The 15,825-nt window shown below is 38.9% G+C and overlaps 1 protein-coding gene and 1 pseudogene across 1 annotated transcript; one reads left to right on the top strand and one right to left on the bottom strand.

The window, feature by feature from the left end:
* LOC119067277 lies at positions 1–5,441 on the bottom strand (annotated as a pseudogene).
* A 2,690-nt stretch (positions 5,442–8,131) lies between these two features.
* LOC119067332 (cohesin subunit SA-1) lies at positions 8,132–13,390 on the top strand. The gene is made up of 14 exons (XM_037170236.1): positions 8,132–8,393; positions 8,464–8,550; positions 9,120–9,450; positions 9,521–9,994; positions 10,077–10,510; positions 10,578–11,202; positions 11,280–11,490; positions 11,558–11,730; positions 11,797–11,982; positions 12,043–12,199; positions 12,272–12,402; positions 12,481–12,657; positions 12,750–12,961; positions 13,024–13,390. Exons 1-14 carry the CDS (start codon positions 8,389–8,391, stop codon positions 13,253–13,255), a joined length of 3,435 nt encoding a protein of 1,144 aa, XP_037026131.1. The 5' UTR covers positions 8,132–8,388; the 3' UTR covers positions 13,256–13,390.
* The last annotated feature ends 2,435 nt before the right edge of the window (positions 13,391–15,825 follow it).

Below are 15,825 nucleotides of genomic sequence, written 5' to 3'. Positions count from 1 at the left end.
ATGAATACTTTACTTACTTAAATCTTAATCTCGTTAAAAATGATTATTTTCCGTTAAACTCTCCTTATTTCTACATTTAACATCTCTCCATCCCTTCTAGTTTATCTTTATCTCTATCTCTTTACAGTTTCGATTTCGGTGGAATGACCACATCCTGCCACCAGCTGGCACGTTCCAACGCTCCTTGATTTGTCATAAATTCGTGCTGTAGATTTTGGTTCAACTAAACGAAACGAACAGGGACAATTAGGGGGGGACGAATGAATGGAAACTTTTCCAATTCAGCCTACCAATCCGTCTGATTTTCCCAATACTGAATTCAGTGCAAAGTCTGGTGGTGCCAATACATCTACAATCGATACCGATACGTCCTTGATGTCTGCGCAACACTAAGGCAAATTGTTTCGAACCACCGGTGGCAAAGTTTCCCTGAAAAGAAAAAACAGTTCAGTTAACAACATGGACATCTATTGGGGCTAGAAGTTCCTCGACAACAAACTGGTAAAAATTCAATGATCTCACTCACTTGTCATATGTTTATCTATGCACCAGTATCCGTAAATGAGGAAGATGGTATGCAAGTACGGCTGCAAATCCGGAGTAACATCACTCTTCGTCAAATGTTTTCTGAAAATCAACATTAACGGACAACCGTCAAAGACACCAATTTCAACGACTCATAGGAAGCTTTTCAATGCATAATACTCGGCGTATGCACGCGTAAAATCTCTCGCTTTGTACACTTGCACATTGTTTCGGGCAGCGAACTCATGAACGTCCTGCTCTACCTTTTGGGCCATTGTCTTTGATATGTTCTGCAGCAACCAGCACATAAGCCATTCATAGCAGCAGATTATAACTAAAACGAAATAAGCTCGGTCAACAGGTCCATGGATCGGCGGTTGTATTGACTTACATTCGAAACTATTCACGTCGCACTTCGTCAAAATGTTCTCGAAATTGAAGCCAGAAATTTCGTTGCGATTTTTAATGAAACTGGTCGTTCCAGCTGGACTTTCAACGCCGTTTTCCCATTGTCGAATCAACCAATTGGATGCCTGTTGACCCAACACATTATGGTCTCCTTCGTCTGTTACGTATGCGTCGTGATTTTTTCCCAATTCACCCAAAATGGCCGCCTTCAAATATCCGTGACCGCCACACGCTTCTCTTTAGATTCGAAATAGTGGAAATTAGGAAATCGACTCGAATCGGACAACCTTGTTTGCAAAACAGTTACCTGGCTTCTTGAATAGCATCTCGGGCGGTCCAAGTCAATAGTGGTTTCGACGATGAGACTAGGGCATGGATCTCCGACACTTTTTGAGTCTGTACGGGTACTGTGGTTAGCAAAGAGGGAACATTTAGGATAAAAAGAGTCTTACCAGCAACTATAGGCCGTTGGAATCGGCCTGAGATTTCTCTACCGTTTATAAGTACATGTCAGTTAAGGCGAACACGGAGGCTCGGAACACACAAGCAGCAGCAAGATATGGAAATATTCTCCATTGCTAGAACATAGTGGACCGGCTGTTATGAACTTATCATCCATTGGGCAATCAAATTTCTCATTTTTACTTACGCGCAGCTGATACTCGATAATTGGTACCTCAGGTCCACTTCTATCCGGACCAAACTGTTTCCGTAACGCTGCGTACCGAATCAAAATAACGGCGGCATGTGACAACGTTCCCACACTTTCTTGCATAATTCCTAACCGACCAGCAGAGAATGACTCCAGCGCTGCACCCAACATTTTACCTGCGATGCTTTGTGAGCTTAGCTGTGCGTTAGGTAGCAAAGCAGGAGGATTAAAGATCTCACGTTTTTGAATGATTAGAAACGTAGGCTGAATCATTGCAGTGTTAGGCAGCTAAAAATGCTTTCAGGATTATAAACCGCTCATTTACATATCGACCAACACCTACACACTCGACGGTTGATTGAAGAGTTATATTTTTAGCCGTCAAGTGCTTACACTTAAATGCAACGTACAGACAACATTCCAATGTATGTTAACAATCGAAGACATCCCGAACTTTGTTTCTCACAAAATCACCAATATTTCGCAACGGAAAATTCAAAACCAGACACTTACTTCTTACTTAACAGCCGGAATCCAGTGTTCGCAAGCACTTTTCGTATGACGATCGGCGTTATTGTGTGAGCTTCCATTTGAGAACTTTTCTGATAGCTGCTGGCATCGCCGGACCCTTTTCAAGGTGATCGGCGAACGTAATATGTGGAGGCACGTATGGAAAAAGGCTAGCCGATAGTGGGCCGGATTCGGGTCGACAGATGGTTTTGGTGATAGTTTTGATATTGCAACGAGTGTGGGTGAGAGATGATCGGACAGTAGTGAAGTTTTTGTTTTGATTTGTCAATAAAAATTTTGTTTTTGTTTTGACTTTTTATCGTCGTCGTCCGATTTTTACAATTTGCTATTCAGTCGAAGTGCTGTTTATGTTCATTGTTTCGTTGGATTGCTTGAATGGCGAATTATATTTATAAGTTTGAGCGCTAATAAAAGCGGCGATCAACGTAAAAATTGAAATTGAACTAAAGAAACATAAAAAAGCGACTAATCCATAAAAGTTACTCTGTCTATAAATGCGTTTTATAATTTTGGACCACTGATACATGTAAAACAGGAAACTTATAAGAAAAGTTACTACTTTTGAATGATCGGGAATTACAAATTTTAAAAGATCATCCAAAGTATAAATAACGGCAAACGAACTGCCGAGATCTTTTGGGAAAAAAGGTGCTAAAGTGTAAGTGAAATATTTGAAAACTTTAGAAAACTTACGAAGCTTTAACGAAGAACACGCATTTTGAGAATCGCTCTGCTTCTCAAATCTCTTGTAGAAATTTCTCACATCTTCATACTCTAATGCATTTCCATCAGCAGCCAGTGGTTGTGAGGAAACAGCGTAAAATGTTCGATTCTTTAAGTTCTCAAAAGTTGTGTTATCCAAAACTCTTCTTTTTTTCCAATCTAAAATAACCGGCATTTCCTCATCTTCTTTAAACGGGCCAAAATCGCTTATCAGGCTTCTTAGTTGTGTTAAGTCCTCAGCCATGATGACCCATGCCTCGTAGTTATTGATATATACCTCACACCCATGTACTAAAATTATAATAGTTGAAGGAAGAAATCGTGAAACATTTTTCATCTTGTGAATACAAGAAAATGCTTACTTTTCCGATTGTCGTCGTTTTTCTTTTGCACAATATTTCCCATATCTTTCCGGTTAGAAAAGCTAGGTTAGGAAGAAAGACGAAAAATTTACGTTACTATCGCTATCGAGCAAAATTTGAATATTTTTTCGGATATAAGCAAACAAAAGTGTTTTTCGACATTTTTGACGAAATGCTTCAGTATTAGTCATCTATCACAATAGCACAACTATTTTTTCTCGTCTTGTAAAGGATGTGACGACCAACTGGTATTCATACTCCTGACATTATTTGATATAATTTCTTCACTTGTAGTGAGTATGAGAATAGTCTGCATTCAGACTATTGCGAAGTTTAAAAGGAAAACACGAACGGGATGGCTCAGTGGTTACGTACTAGCCTTCCACCAAAATTATCCGGGTTCGAATCCCGTGTCAGACAATTCCACGTGGAATTTTTATAGCCATTAAATATATCGCATTGGCAACGTCCTAAAGTTCACTCAAGCTTCATAATTTAGGTAGTTGCAGTGTGTTTGGTGGCTGCAACGATGTACACACCTACATTTAGGCGAGATATCAATTAAACACCTAACTTTCCTCACAGAGTATTTTACAACCTTCGAGGAGTGGTTCGGAAGTCACGTTAAGCCGGTGGTCCTGTTATTGACAAACCAAAAATCAAATCAAATATGCATTCAGCGAAGTCAATGACCAAAGAGTAGCTACATTATTTCATTGGGGAGGTACCGATGTGTGGGATATATCTTACGAATTTTACGCACTCTCCCTAGCAACTAACGAAAAACTTAGATTACATTCGCCATTACAAATGACAAAAATTGCATTAATATTAATTCTGATTCCACCAGAAAATCATCAAAGTCCTCGGACAACCATGGCACGAAGACCATTTTGTGTGCGGCGGGCCATGCATGAAACCGATGTCGGGCGAATCATTTTTCGAAAGAGACGGAAAGTCATACTGTAGAGAAGATTTCGAGAACATTTTTGCTGCCATTGTTGCTTTGGTATTGCTTTAAATGCAAGGTATGGTTTGTAGTTTGTTTGTTTATTTGCTAGAGAATTCTAAATATAATTTTCAATTTTGATCAGGCTTGCAAGGAACCAATTACGGCTAACACATTTACACAACCAACCGTTATGTACATCATGTGCCTAAACTAATTATTAGCATGCTTTTTAACACGAAATGGCTTTCCGATAAATTTTCAATTCAGTCAAAAATTATTATTTTTTTTGCACTTTACCACTTTAAATTTAAATAAATATTCTGAAACGGCCTTTTTGTTGTGAAGACGAACTGATAAATAGGATTTATCTATCTAGAACGATAATCTCGAGCTTATCCCTCTAGGGAGTTTTTGTTTATCTCGATATATCTTTTCTCGACAGATAAAATATGGTATGCACCTATTGCCAGACTGTTATTTTGACGTGTAGACATTATTGCCCACGGCTTCGGCTCTGGCAACAATGTCCTGCACATCAAAATAACAATCTTGGCAACAGGTACATAATATATATTAGCTTATAGTAATGATAAGCTGTAAGATAATGTGTTGATGCTTGTCCATGCGCAACAACTCCTTTAATTCCTTGAGTTTTAAGAAATAACTTCACTCTGGCAAATATCTATGACATGTCATAGCAGTGACGTCGGTTCACAAAAAAAATAGAGCGCTACCGTTACGAAATGTAATAGAATTGTACAAAAAAATCCATCTGAGCTGTCTCAGCCTGAATTTAGTCGTTAAAATAATTTTGGCGATTTCTTTCTGTCATCATTTTTTCTTCCAAAAAATGCAACTGTTTGCGGTAAGTAAGCTCACACTTGAAGCACCTATTGTAGAATGTATAAAAATTTATTGTTATCAATGCCGCCAGATCAAGATAATGCTGTAAGAATAACAGCTCACAAAAGGATAGCTAAGCAAGTATTATGTACCAAAAGATAGGAGGGCAGACTGGCGGAAAAATGGTAGAGAAAAGATTTGATAGATTTATTGTGGGATTTAAGGCTAGCAATTGAAATGTTATAATCATCACACAAGAAATCACATAAAATTCAATTTCATTGATGAAAATTTCATCATTTTACGGAAAAACAAAAATCCAATTCGATATTTACCTTAGTTAAAATAAATTAAATTTGTCTAAATCGCTTGCTGTTTCCGTTTGGATGTTTTTAGTTCACGATTTTGATCGTGTGTTGATTTTTTTTTTTGTTTTCAACGACCCAACACCTAAAAAACACAAAGCACTTTTTCACGATTTTCCTCAAAGAATGAAAAAAAAAATTATTTGTCCTCAATTGAGTTACAAACAATTATTTTTTTTTATTTTTTATCGATGGAGAACCTAATTATAAGACACTTTGTCTCGTATCATATGCCAAAAAAAGTTAAAACTTTTTTTATAAATCATTTTGAAAGTCACTAAAAACACGAAAATTCGAATCGAAATACAAAAATTTTTGATGACATACTGTATTTCTATTCGAATTTTCGTGTTTTTAGTGACTTTCAAAATGATTTATAAAAAAAAGTTTTAACTTTTTTTGGCATATGATACGAGACAAAGTGTCTTATAATTAGGTTCTTCATCGATAAAAAATAAAAAAAAAAATTGTTTGTAACTCAATTGCAATGGACATCGTTCGAGTACCAATTAGTGTGACCACTTTCTTTATACAAAATTTACTGTTTCAGTACAGATTCGATGCGGCTACTAAATTAAATTAATTTACAGAACTTTTGTTTGCGTACTGTTTGTTCAAAAATGAAATGCACAGTTTTTAGTATTTCGAGACAGTTGAAAATTTCAATCTGTCAGATAGTAAAGGATGCGTTTAATTAACCGGCGCATTAACTGATTTGAAATTTGAATGGTTTTTTCCACAGCTACAGATTTTTGCATGTTAAGTTTCTTACATTTTTTGCAAATAGCATTTTAATAGTAGGAAATTTAAATTTCGTCAGAAGAATTTGCGAACGGAAAAATGTAAATTTATTTTTAGTCTGAGTATTGTTCTACATCTATAATTTCTCTTAGATCGTGTCTTTATTCAAAGAAATCGATGGTGTTGTACAGCGGCTAACTGTTAAAACCCAGCCACTATTGAGAATTTTAAATAAATCCAAACAATCCAATCCACAATACATTCCATAACTTTTAACAGTTGTCAAAAATACTATAGCTGCATATATTAGCGACTCTTTTTCAAATACCGAATAAATTTGCTTCAAGTCAAGTTCAATTTTTGCATTGATCAACTAGTTTTGGTGATCTTTCTAGTAATTATTACGCACTACATGGGAATCATAGAGTTGAATTAACCTATACTTAACACACATTTAATAGTTGCTTTTGTTAAATATTCAATACACAAAACCTATTCTACAAAATCAGTCCACTGAGCCAACAACATGTATATCTCAATTTTAGTTTTCATTTCCATACTAAATCGCAAAACGAAAAAACTGACAGATCCTAACAAAGGAGAAAAAAGCTCTCTATGACGTATAAATTTATACGACTAATGGCGTGGATTCTTATGATCTGGAATTTTTTATATTTAAAATGTTTGTCGATTTATTTGACTGGGTTTTCGGTAGGTAATCAAAATTCCAGATAATAAGAATTGTTCTGCTCGTTCCAAAGTTTTTTTTAGACCCGTACGAACTACTGGGGTCTTATAGGTTTACGCATACGTTTGTAACACGTCGAATTGGACTCCCTGAGTAAGGGGAAACCTATTGTGGTTGTCTAGAGATGCCAAATCAGTGAAAAAAATGTCCGTCTGTCTGTCTGCACGATAACTTGAGTAAAACGCATCCGATTTTGAAAATTCTTTTTTTTTCCGTTTGGTTATGTCAAAAGACAGGCCAAGTTCGAAGATGAGTGATTTTGGATGGATCCCTCCCGAGCTGTGGCCCAATAAGTGCTTTACGGTTTTTCGAAGATATCTCCGGCCATTTAAACGTTACACTTGCAAGTGATTCGTCAAATAAAAGGTATTTACAATACCAATCGACAAAAAAAAAAGATTTTGGAAATCGGATGACCGACTCGTGAGTTAGACCCCTTGGTGTGAAACAGGCACAGCGCGGCAAGCAGTTTTTGCTTGTAGGTCGGCCACATTTGAACATATTTCGTCTGTTTTAGCTTTATTAGATAGGTATTGACCGTACCAATCAGGAAAAAAAAAGTTTATGAAATTATGTTCTCCGGAGCGTGAGCTTCTTGGAGTGACCTCTTATCTGGCTACTCGGCCGTACAGTGAACGTGGAGTAATTTGTCAATATCGCGAGTATATTTTGACCGAATTTCATGAATTTTTTTTTGTTTGAAAGGTATTAACGAATGTAAAGCGACGGCACTATTTCCGGTCTCCTAACAAAATGGCTGCCGGCGGCCATATTGGATTTTAGTAAAAGCGATATAAAGTGGGAAAATTTGTACTTAGATAGTTTCTGTATAATATATAATAGCATATGCATTTGTGGAATGTTTATTGATAGTGAAATATAGGTAAATATAGCGGTATATAGCTGTTTAAATAGGAATTTATGAAATTTGACTACGTACGAGGCTGTCTATATTGCCTCCGGCAATTTATTTGTTGATGATAGCAAGGCAAAGAGTGGATAATGCAAGTGATTTTAAAGCTTTAGCTTTTCAGCAGAGAAGAAATGAAGAGTTTCACAATAAAGGCTTTTGATACGAATAGGTGTTTCGTACGGGTCGGCGTTAGCTATGTTTTACAAAAAGAATCAGATATTAATTAATTAATTTTTCCAACCCATATGTTAACCAAATTAATTAATAAAATGTTTTAAAAAAAATTAATTTCGCTGGAAGCTTATATATTCGACGTTATTATGACAGCACATTATACCCGCCACCGGTTCGAAATCATTTCGGTACATTGGTGGTATTGTCGGTAATGAAATGAAAGGTATTACCGGTATTATACAGTTTGTATATGGAATTTCAACCTAACAAACACGAAAAGTCTACCAGTCGTTATACCAGAAAATTGCGTTCGAAGTGTCACACGTCTGGCTCATATTGTTTTTTTTGATGGACGCTTCGTGTGTACAAACATTCGATAAATAAACAAAATTTGTGAACAATTGCCGTAAATCATAAATTCAAACTATTCTCAAAGTAAACAAACTTAATCATGATGTGAGTATGCTCTCCGCATTTCGTCGAGAAACGAGTGAATAAGTGAATTGAACTAAAAAATTGCTTTCAGGATGCCACGGAGAGGAGGTGGGAAAAGAATCCGAATGGATGATCCCATTCCACCTGATTGTGAAGACGAACCATTCCAAATGCCGAGGTACGTTTCAAATATTTGCGTGAAAAAGTTTTGGTTTGGCTGATTGTTGAGGGTAGAATTCAACGAAATGACAATTTAGGTTAGGCGCGGCAGTGGATTTGTTATACAATTTTCTTGTATGTTTGTTTACAATGGCGAAGCGAATGTTTCTGAAAGAAAAAGTTTTGTGGAAAGTTCGGGATTAGGAGAAAAAATCGGCACTAGTAAGAGCTATCATTCTAATGACACTATGTCATTGATGTACTGGGGCTAATCGGTAAACTGTGTTGTTATCACACAAATTTCACGATAAGTTTATGAATGTGAGCTTCGGGATCGGAACTAGCTTATGCTGGACATTCGGTTTTATATTTCATAAAAAGTGCATCAGTCTTGCTAACCCAGAAACGAAGCAACTACAACTGAACTACACTGTTCAGGCAGTTCAAATTTTTTTAATTGCTGTCACGATACAATCAAACTCTAATTTCTCTCCTAAACAATAATGGGTCCGGTAATCCATTCAATGGATGCTTCCGAACTGCCAAGCCAAATTCGTTTTGCTAAAATTTTGTCACATTCATTTGCAGCACAAGCGAACCACAATTAAACGAGAGCTTCTCGGACGAACATGGTGAAGGCGACTCACCCACAACGAAAGCCGGTCGCATGACTCGTTTGCGAGCACGAGGTGGTGTCCGAGATCGACCGCCCATCATTGACGACGATGACGAAGATATGTTCCGTGTTGCTCCGATAGTTGTTCGAGCAAAACGTAAAGTGGGACGCAAACCGGCTGCCGAAAAACCACCGAAAGAACCGAAGGAAGTTGTCGAAAAGGTTGTGGACAAGGAGCGCGATGTGACTCACGACGAGTCCAGTTTGTACTACATTGTTCGACATTCCAAGTCGCCGATTACCGTAAGAGTTTTGTTGTCAAATGTATCATCGGTTCATCACGCCATAAGTGTTTTCGTTTCATCTTTCACAGAGCATTGTCGACGACTGGATTGAACAATATAAATTGGATCGACAGAATGCATTGTTGAATTTGATGCAATTTTTCATCAATTCCAGCGGATGCAAAGGACACATTACCAGTGACATGCAGGAGTTCATGGAACACACAGCAATCATTCGAAAAATGACCGAAGAGTTCGATGAAGAGAGTGGCGAATATCCGCTGATAATGCCCGGTCAACAGTGGAAAAAGTTCAAATCGAATTTCTGTGAATTCGTTGAAACGCTGGTGCGGCAATGTCAATATTCGATAATCTACGATCAGTTTCTGATGGATCACGTCATATCCCTGTTGACCGGATTGTCGGATTCGCAGGTTCGAGCGTTTCGTCACACAGCTACGTTAGCTGCAATGAAATTGATGACTGCCCTGGTGGACGTCGCACTGCTTGTCTCAGTGAATTCGGACAATGCCAGTCGGCAATATGAAACGGAGCGACTGAAGGTGAGTAATCCTAAAAGAGAGAAGCGCTTGATTTTTTGAAGACCCCGAATCTAACCAATTTCCGTCTCCAAACGATTTTCAGACTCGCGACAAACGGGCTTCCGAACGTCTCGAATCACTCATGGCCAAACGATCAGAACTGGAGGAAAATATGGAAGAGATCAAAAGTATGTTGACCTACATGTTCAAGTCGGTGTTCGTGCACCGATATCGTGACAGTTTACCCGATATCCGAGCGATTTGCATGACAGAGATCGGTGTGTGGATGAAACGTTACTCCAAAAATTTCTTGGACGACTCGTACTTGAAATACATCGGTTGGACGCTACACGATAAGGTTGGCGAGGTGCGATTAAAATGTCTGCAGGCATTGCTGCCGTTGTATGATGACGAAGTGTTGAAGGGGAAACTGGAATTGTTTACGTCGAAATTCAAAGATCGCATTGTTGCGATGACGCTTGACAAGGAGTTCGATGTTGCTGTGCAAGCCGTTAAGCTGGTTATAAGCATTTTGAAGTAAATACATGAGAATCTAAACGGAGTCGCTTGATCGGTGTACTTATCGTAAATTTCTCATTTCCAGAATTCATCCGGACGTTTTGACCGACAAAGATTGTGAAATCGTCTACGAATTGGTTTATTCATCCAATCGTGGTGTTGCACAAGCAGCTGCTGAATTTTTGAATGTTCGCCTGTTCCGTTTGGAGGAAGGCATCGAAACAGTACAAACTAAGAAGGGTAAAGCACGCCTTCCCAACACTCCGCTCATCCGGGATCTGGTCCAGTTTTTCATTGAATCTGAGCTCCATGAACATGGCGCCTACTTAGTGGACTCGTTCATCGACAGTAATCCCATGATCAAAGACTGGGAATGTATGACTGATTTGCTGTTGGAGGAGCCAGGTCCGATGGAAGAAACATTGGACAATAAACAAGAGTCGACGCTGATTGAATTGATGGTTAGTGCGGTGAAACAGTGTTCGTCTGGCGAACCACCGGTCGGACGTGGAAATAATCGAAAGACTGCACTGACGACAAAGGAAATCAAACAAGTTGCCGACGATAAGCAGAAAATGACGGAACATTTCATTCAACATCTACCGGATCTGTTGGAACGTTACAGTGCCGATGCCGAAAAGTTGACCAATCTGCTGGCCATTCCCCAGTTCTTCGAATTGGAGATTTACACGACTTCGAGACAGTTGCATGTAAGTTCCCAAAATTCTATTTTGATTTTTTGCTTAATTCGACCGGGTCAACTCATTAAATTCCTCGGCATTCGCAGAAATTGAAAGCGCTGCTGGAAATTCTTGGCAAAATAATTTACGCACACACCGATCCCGATGTGCTGGAGACTTGCGCCAAAACCTTGGAGTGTCTGTGTACCGAAGGAACGGCCATTTATACAACTTGTGATATTGAACGATCGAACATAATTGACGAATGTGTCAAACGATACATGGAGGCTATTGACGAATGGAGGAATCTCATCGAAGGTTTGTGAATAATAATAGATTCGATTCCGACAACACCGTTCCAACGGAATGCTTTAACAATTTGTAGGTGAAGAAATTCCGGACGTTGACGATGTATCGAACGTAACCATCGGTCTGCGTAAAGTGTCCATTCTGTATTCGTGTCACAATCTGAACGCTTGCGGTCTATTCAATTCATTGTTCAAAGACATTGACGAATATCGATCTGGTGTGATTGGCGATAAAGGACTGTCAGCTGATGTAAGTTGCACCGCTTCAGTGTTGCGAAAATGGTTTTTTTTTTTAAATAAAATGTATTCGAAACAGGCACTGGTCTACTGCATCGACTCCTGTTTCTTTTCGATATCATGGGGTCTCTACTATCTGGAAAACGTTTGCGAAAAATCGTCCTTCTTCGACACAATCACCGAACTTCGTACTAATTTGCACAAATTTATGAGCACGTGCACGGAGCTGGTCCGAAGTAGTCAAAATGCTCAGATTCAAGCGGCTGTAAGTTGGACGAACAGTCAGTGTTCCGGTTCGGTACTTAATATTTCTTTCGTTGTCCAGGCTTTCAATTCCATATGCGACCTGTTGATCACATTTTCCGATCAATTGAGTACGGACAATTTGGCACTCAGGGATCTCGAGTACGTGGCATCGGTCAGTCAGCAACAAGTTTTAAACGATTTTGTGCAGAACAATGTTTTCTCAACGCAACAGGAAGGTAAAATTGACTGGTGACAATTCTGCTGGGAACCTGCAATGCTGAACTGAAATATTTCTCGTCCATTTTCAGACGGGCCAGATGAATCTCGAATCGAGAAATTGCACAAAAGGAGAAATTTTCTCGCTGCTTACTGTAAGCTCGTCGTTTATAATATGATTCCAGTGAAAGCTGCTGCTGGCATATTCAAGCATTACGTGAAGGTAATGGACGAACCGCTACAGCGAAATCGATCTTTTTGTTAGCTTTGAGTTCTAATTTCCAACCAAATAAATTTCCAGTACTACAATCAATACGGCGACATAATCAAGTTCACCGTGGGAAAAGCTCGTGAAATAAACAAAATCAATTGTGCGTTAACAATGTGCATAAGCTTAGTGTCAACGTACAAAGAAATCCAACAGACTTACGATTCCATCTACGTTTCGAAGAGCTGTCAGGAATTCACCGATTTGAAGGTATGGGCTCTGAACAGCCACTGTCTCATCTAGACGAACTAGTTATCGGATAATGTTGTAAACATCTTGGCTTTTCGATCGATTTCTACTAGGAATTGGCTAAGCGATTCGCTCTGTCGTTCGGACTGGATGCGATTAAAAATCGTGAGGCGGTCATTGCACTCCATCGAGCCGGAATTTTATTCGCCGTTACGCATAGTAATGAGTCAGTTGACGATCCGACATCATCACCGCCGTGCCTACTGTTTCTGGAAATTCTGAATGAATTCACCAACAAGCTGTTGAAGCAAGACAAGCGGGTGGTGTAAGTTTCTGGAAATTGTTTTTCGCTCGTCCGCAAGTTAATTCCGACGTTTCCGATTACAGTTTGAATTTCTTGGACCGACGCGTTGCATCTGGAATGCCATCCAGTCGCGGTGAGGATTGGCAACCGCTGGTACTGTACCGAAATTCGTTGTTACATGGTGAAACCGATCAAGTGCCGGTGACATCGAAACGAGCCTACACTCGAAAGCAAAGGAAAGATCATCATAATGATGATGAGGACGACGACAATGACGATGATGATGCGGATGCAGATCCGGATTTCAGAGGTTAGGAAGAACCGTAAAGGCCAGCATTAATTTCGTCTATTTATTACATTGTACTAGTGTTCTCAGTCAATAGACCAATCAAGTGTCGTTAGATATTCTTTCGTGTAATTATTGAAAACTCTACAATAAATGTAATTTCACTAAATTGGTCTTTGCCTTTCCTGTCCTGAAATCAGATCGTCACGTAGCGACACAATTCGTAATCGAGCGATACTATTTGAAACCATCATTCCGGAAAGGCTGATATTTTCTTCGGCATACGTGTAACACGGCCTATTGCAGAGTCCTCAGGAGTTTCTTCTACAGATTCTCTTCAGGTGGTCCTATTACGAATCATCGCGGGCAGCAACTCTCGCACACGTTTACATTTTTTTTTACTTTCTCCTCTTGTAAAACAAATAACTATTTCCATGCGTGCGGTGTGATCAACCATATTTTCTTCCCTCAATAGGCTATGAGAAAATTGAGTTTGGTTGACGAATCTCTCCATCTACCATCCAGCATAATTCACTTTCTCACCCGCATAACTCGTATAAATTCACTTATCGTATGGCGAATTAATGTTTTCGTTTCGTGGAGCAAAACGTTGTGTTCATCTCTGGGAGGAATAGGAAAAAGGAAAGTCCAACTCTAGCGAAATTGCAGCCAGAGCGCTCTCGTTGGAATTTCCTATTTCATTTCCTCCACTCGTTGAACAAATAACTATTTCACATCTGTAGCCATTTCTGAGTCTAGGATATTCCGTTACTGACGCTGATATAGATCTTCGTCAGCTGTGTAATTTTTTCGGATTTTTGATAGCCGACTACGTCTCCTTCGAGCTTTTTCAGTTGACGGTTGACAGTGCGGTGATACTGTTTTACGTATTTGACCCGACAAATTACCGAAACGTATAGAAAATTTAACTGTCTGCCACCTAGCCTTACTTCGGACGCGAATGGATGCAACGAGTCTGAAAAACTGATCTATAAATTTTCAAATCGGATGTGAATTTGAAGTTATGTGATCTGATCGCATTTATAGATTCAGTTCAGGTTGAGAACAAACTATGTCGGGCTCCAATTCTTTATAAATGCAATAGTGCATTGTGTGAAAGACTTTTCAGTTTTGCGAAATTCACTCTGAGAGCTGATCGTTGACACTTAAGTATTGAGAGCTTCAAAACTCAGCTAATTTTACAATCTAATTAATTTCGACCAATAAAAAAAGGGAAATAAAGTGTTGTCGGACTCATGACTAAGTGGAGAAACTCCAGCATTTCCAGAACTACCCAACCCATTTCGATGATTTTTTTCCGTGCAAGCTATTCAGGGTTAGTAGTAGTTAAGTATGATCGAAAATATATAGATGAAATTTGATTTAACTAAAATTTTCAATACAAAAAATAATCCGAGCCCAAGAAGCTGGATAATGAATGTTACGCCGTTACGGTCTCCACTCTCCAGTTAGATGTTTGCTCCTGCTGAAGCTTAACCTAAGGGCTAAGTGAGCTGAGAGCAGGAGCAGTGAAGAACGCTGCGAAGTGAGCCCTAGAACGTTTTGAAGGCACAAAATTTTGAAAATTTCTCGCTTACTCCGCTCGCCATCATTTATATCCTGAGCGATTCTTTTGAATTTCGACTGACCGAAATCGGCTCTACTTATTCCGGGACTCTTTTATGTATACCTAGTTAGGCCTTGGTGTCTAGGCCCCAAAACCAATCTCAGATATTTTTGATCTTCCATACTTGGCTGGTTGTAAGTGGCCAAATGTCGAAAAATGGGGTTTCGTAGTCCGGATTTCATATCCGTAAGGTGGCGAGGACACGGGCGTGTATATGTTCGTTGAAAAGCTGATGTCGAGTACTACCGGGACAAATATTAATTTCAAAAAATTTGATGATAAACGGCCGAAAATATAACCTCCAGAAAATTTCTCAGAATATAGAAAATCTCGGTGAACTTTGATGAGAGCTGTGGCTAATGCATAATTATTTGATTAAATTATTACTTATTTTGAATGTGGAGTACCTCAGATTTACATCGATACCCATATTTAGTAGTTTGGCACATCACTACGTAACAGATGAAAACTGTGTGTTTCACTCTGCCAAACTACTAACTATACGTATCGCTGTAAAGCTGAGGTCCTCCACATTCATAACAAGTAATAATTTAATAAAATAATTGCATTAGTGAAGTCACAGCACTCATCAAAGTTCACCGAGGTTACATCGATTTTGAGAAATTTTCCGGAAGTCATATTTTCTTCCGTTTAGCACCAAATTTTATGAAGGTAATATTTGCCCCAGAAGTATTCGAACTCAGCTTTCCAACGAACCTATACACGTCCATGTCCTTGCCACCTTAAGAAAATGACATCTGGACTACGAAACCCATTTTTCGACATTTGGCCACTTGCAACCAATCAGTTATGGAAGATCAAAAATATCTGAGACTGAGACTGGCCTAGGCACCAAGGTCTAACTAGGCATATATAAAAAAAGTCCCAGAATAGCACCGATTTCGGTCAGTCGAAATTCAAAAGAATCCCTTTTTGCTTAATATCAATTGCTCAGGGCGCTGAAATTGTTAT

The sequence above is a fragment of the Bradysia coprophila genome, assembly GCF_014529535.1.
Source record: "Bradysia coprophila strain Holo2 chromosome X unlocalized genomic scaffold, BU_Bcop_v1 contig_12, whole genome shotgun sequence".
In the NCBI taxonomy this organism is placed as follows: Eukaryota; Metazoa; Arthropoda; class Insecta; order Diptera; family Sciaridae; genus Bradysia; species Bradysia coprophila.
Note: the sequence above shows the minus strand (reverse complement) of the source record. Positions and strands in the feature narration are given on the sequence as shown.

Excerpts from the sequence above, each read along its gene's own strand:
- LOC119067332 (XM_037170236.1), top strand. Across the intron at positions 9,451-9,520 it reads ATTCCAAGTCGCCGATTACC|AGCATTGTCGACGACTGGAT; the intron begins GTAAGAGTTTTG and ends CATCTTTCACAG. Across the intron at positions 12,200-12,271 it reads TTTCTCAACGCAACAGGAAG|ACGGGCCAGATGAATCTCGA; the intron begins GTAAAATTGACT and ends GTCCATTTTCAG.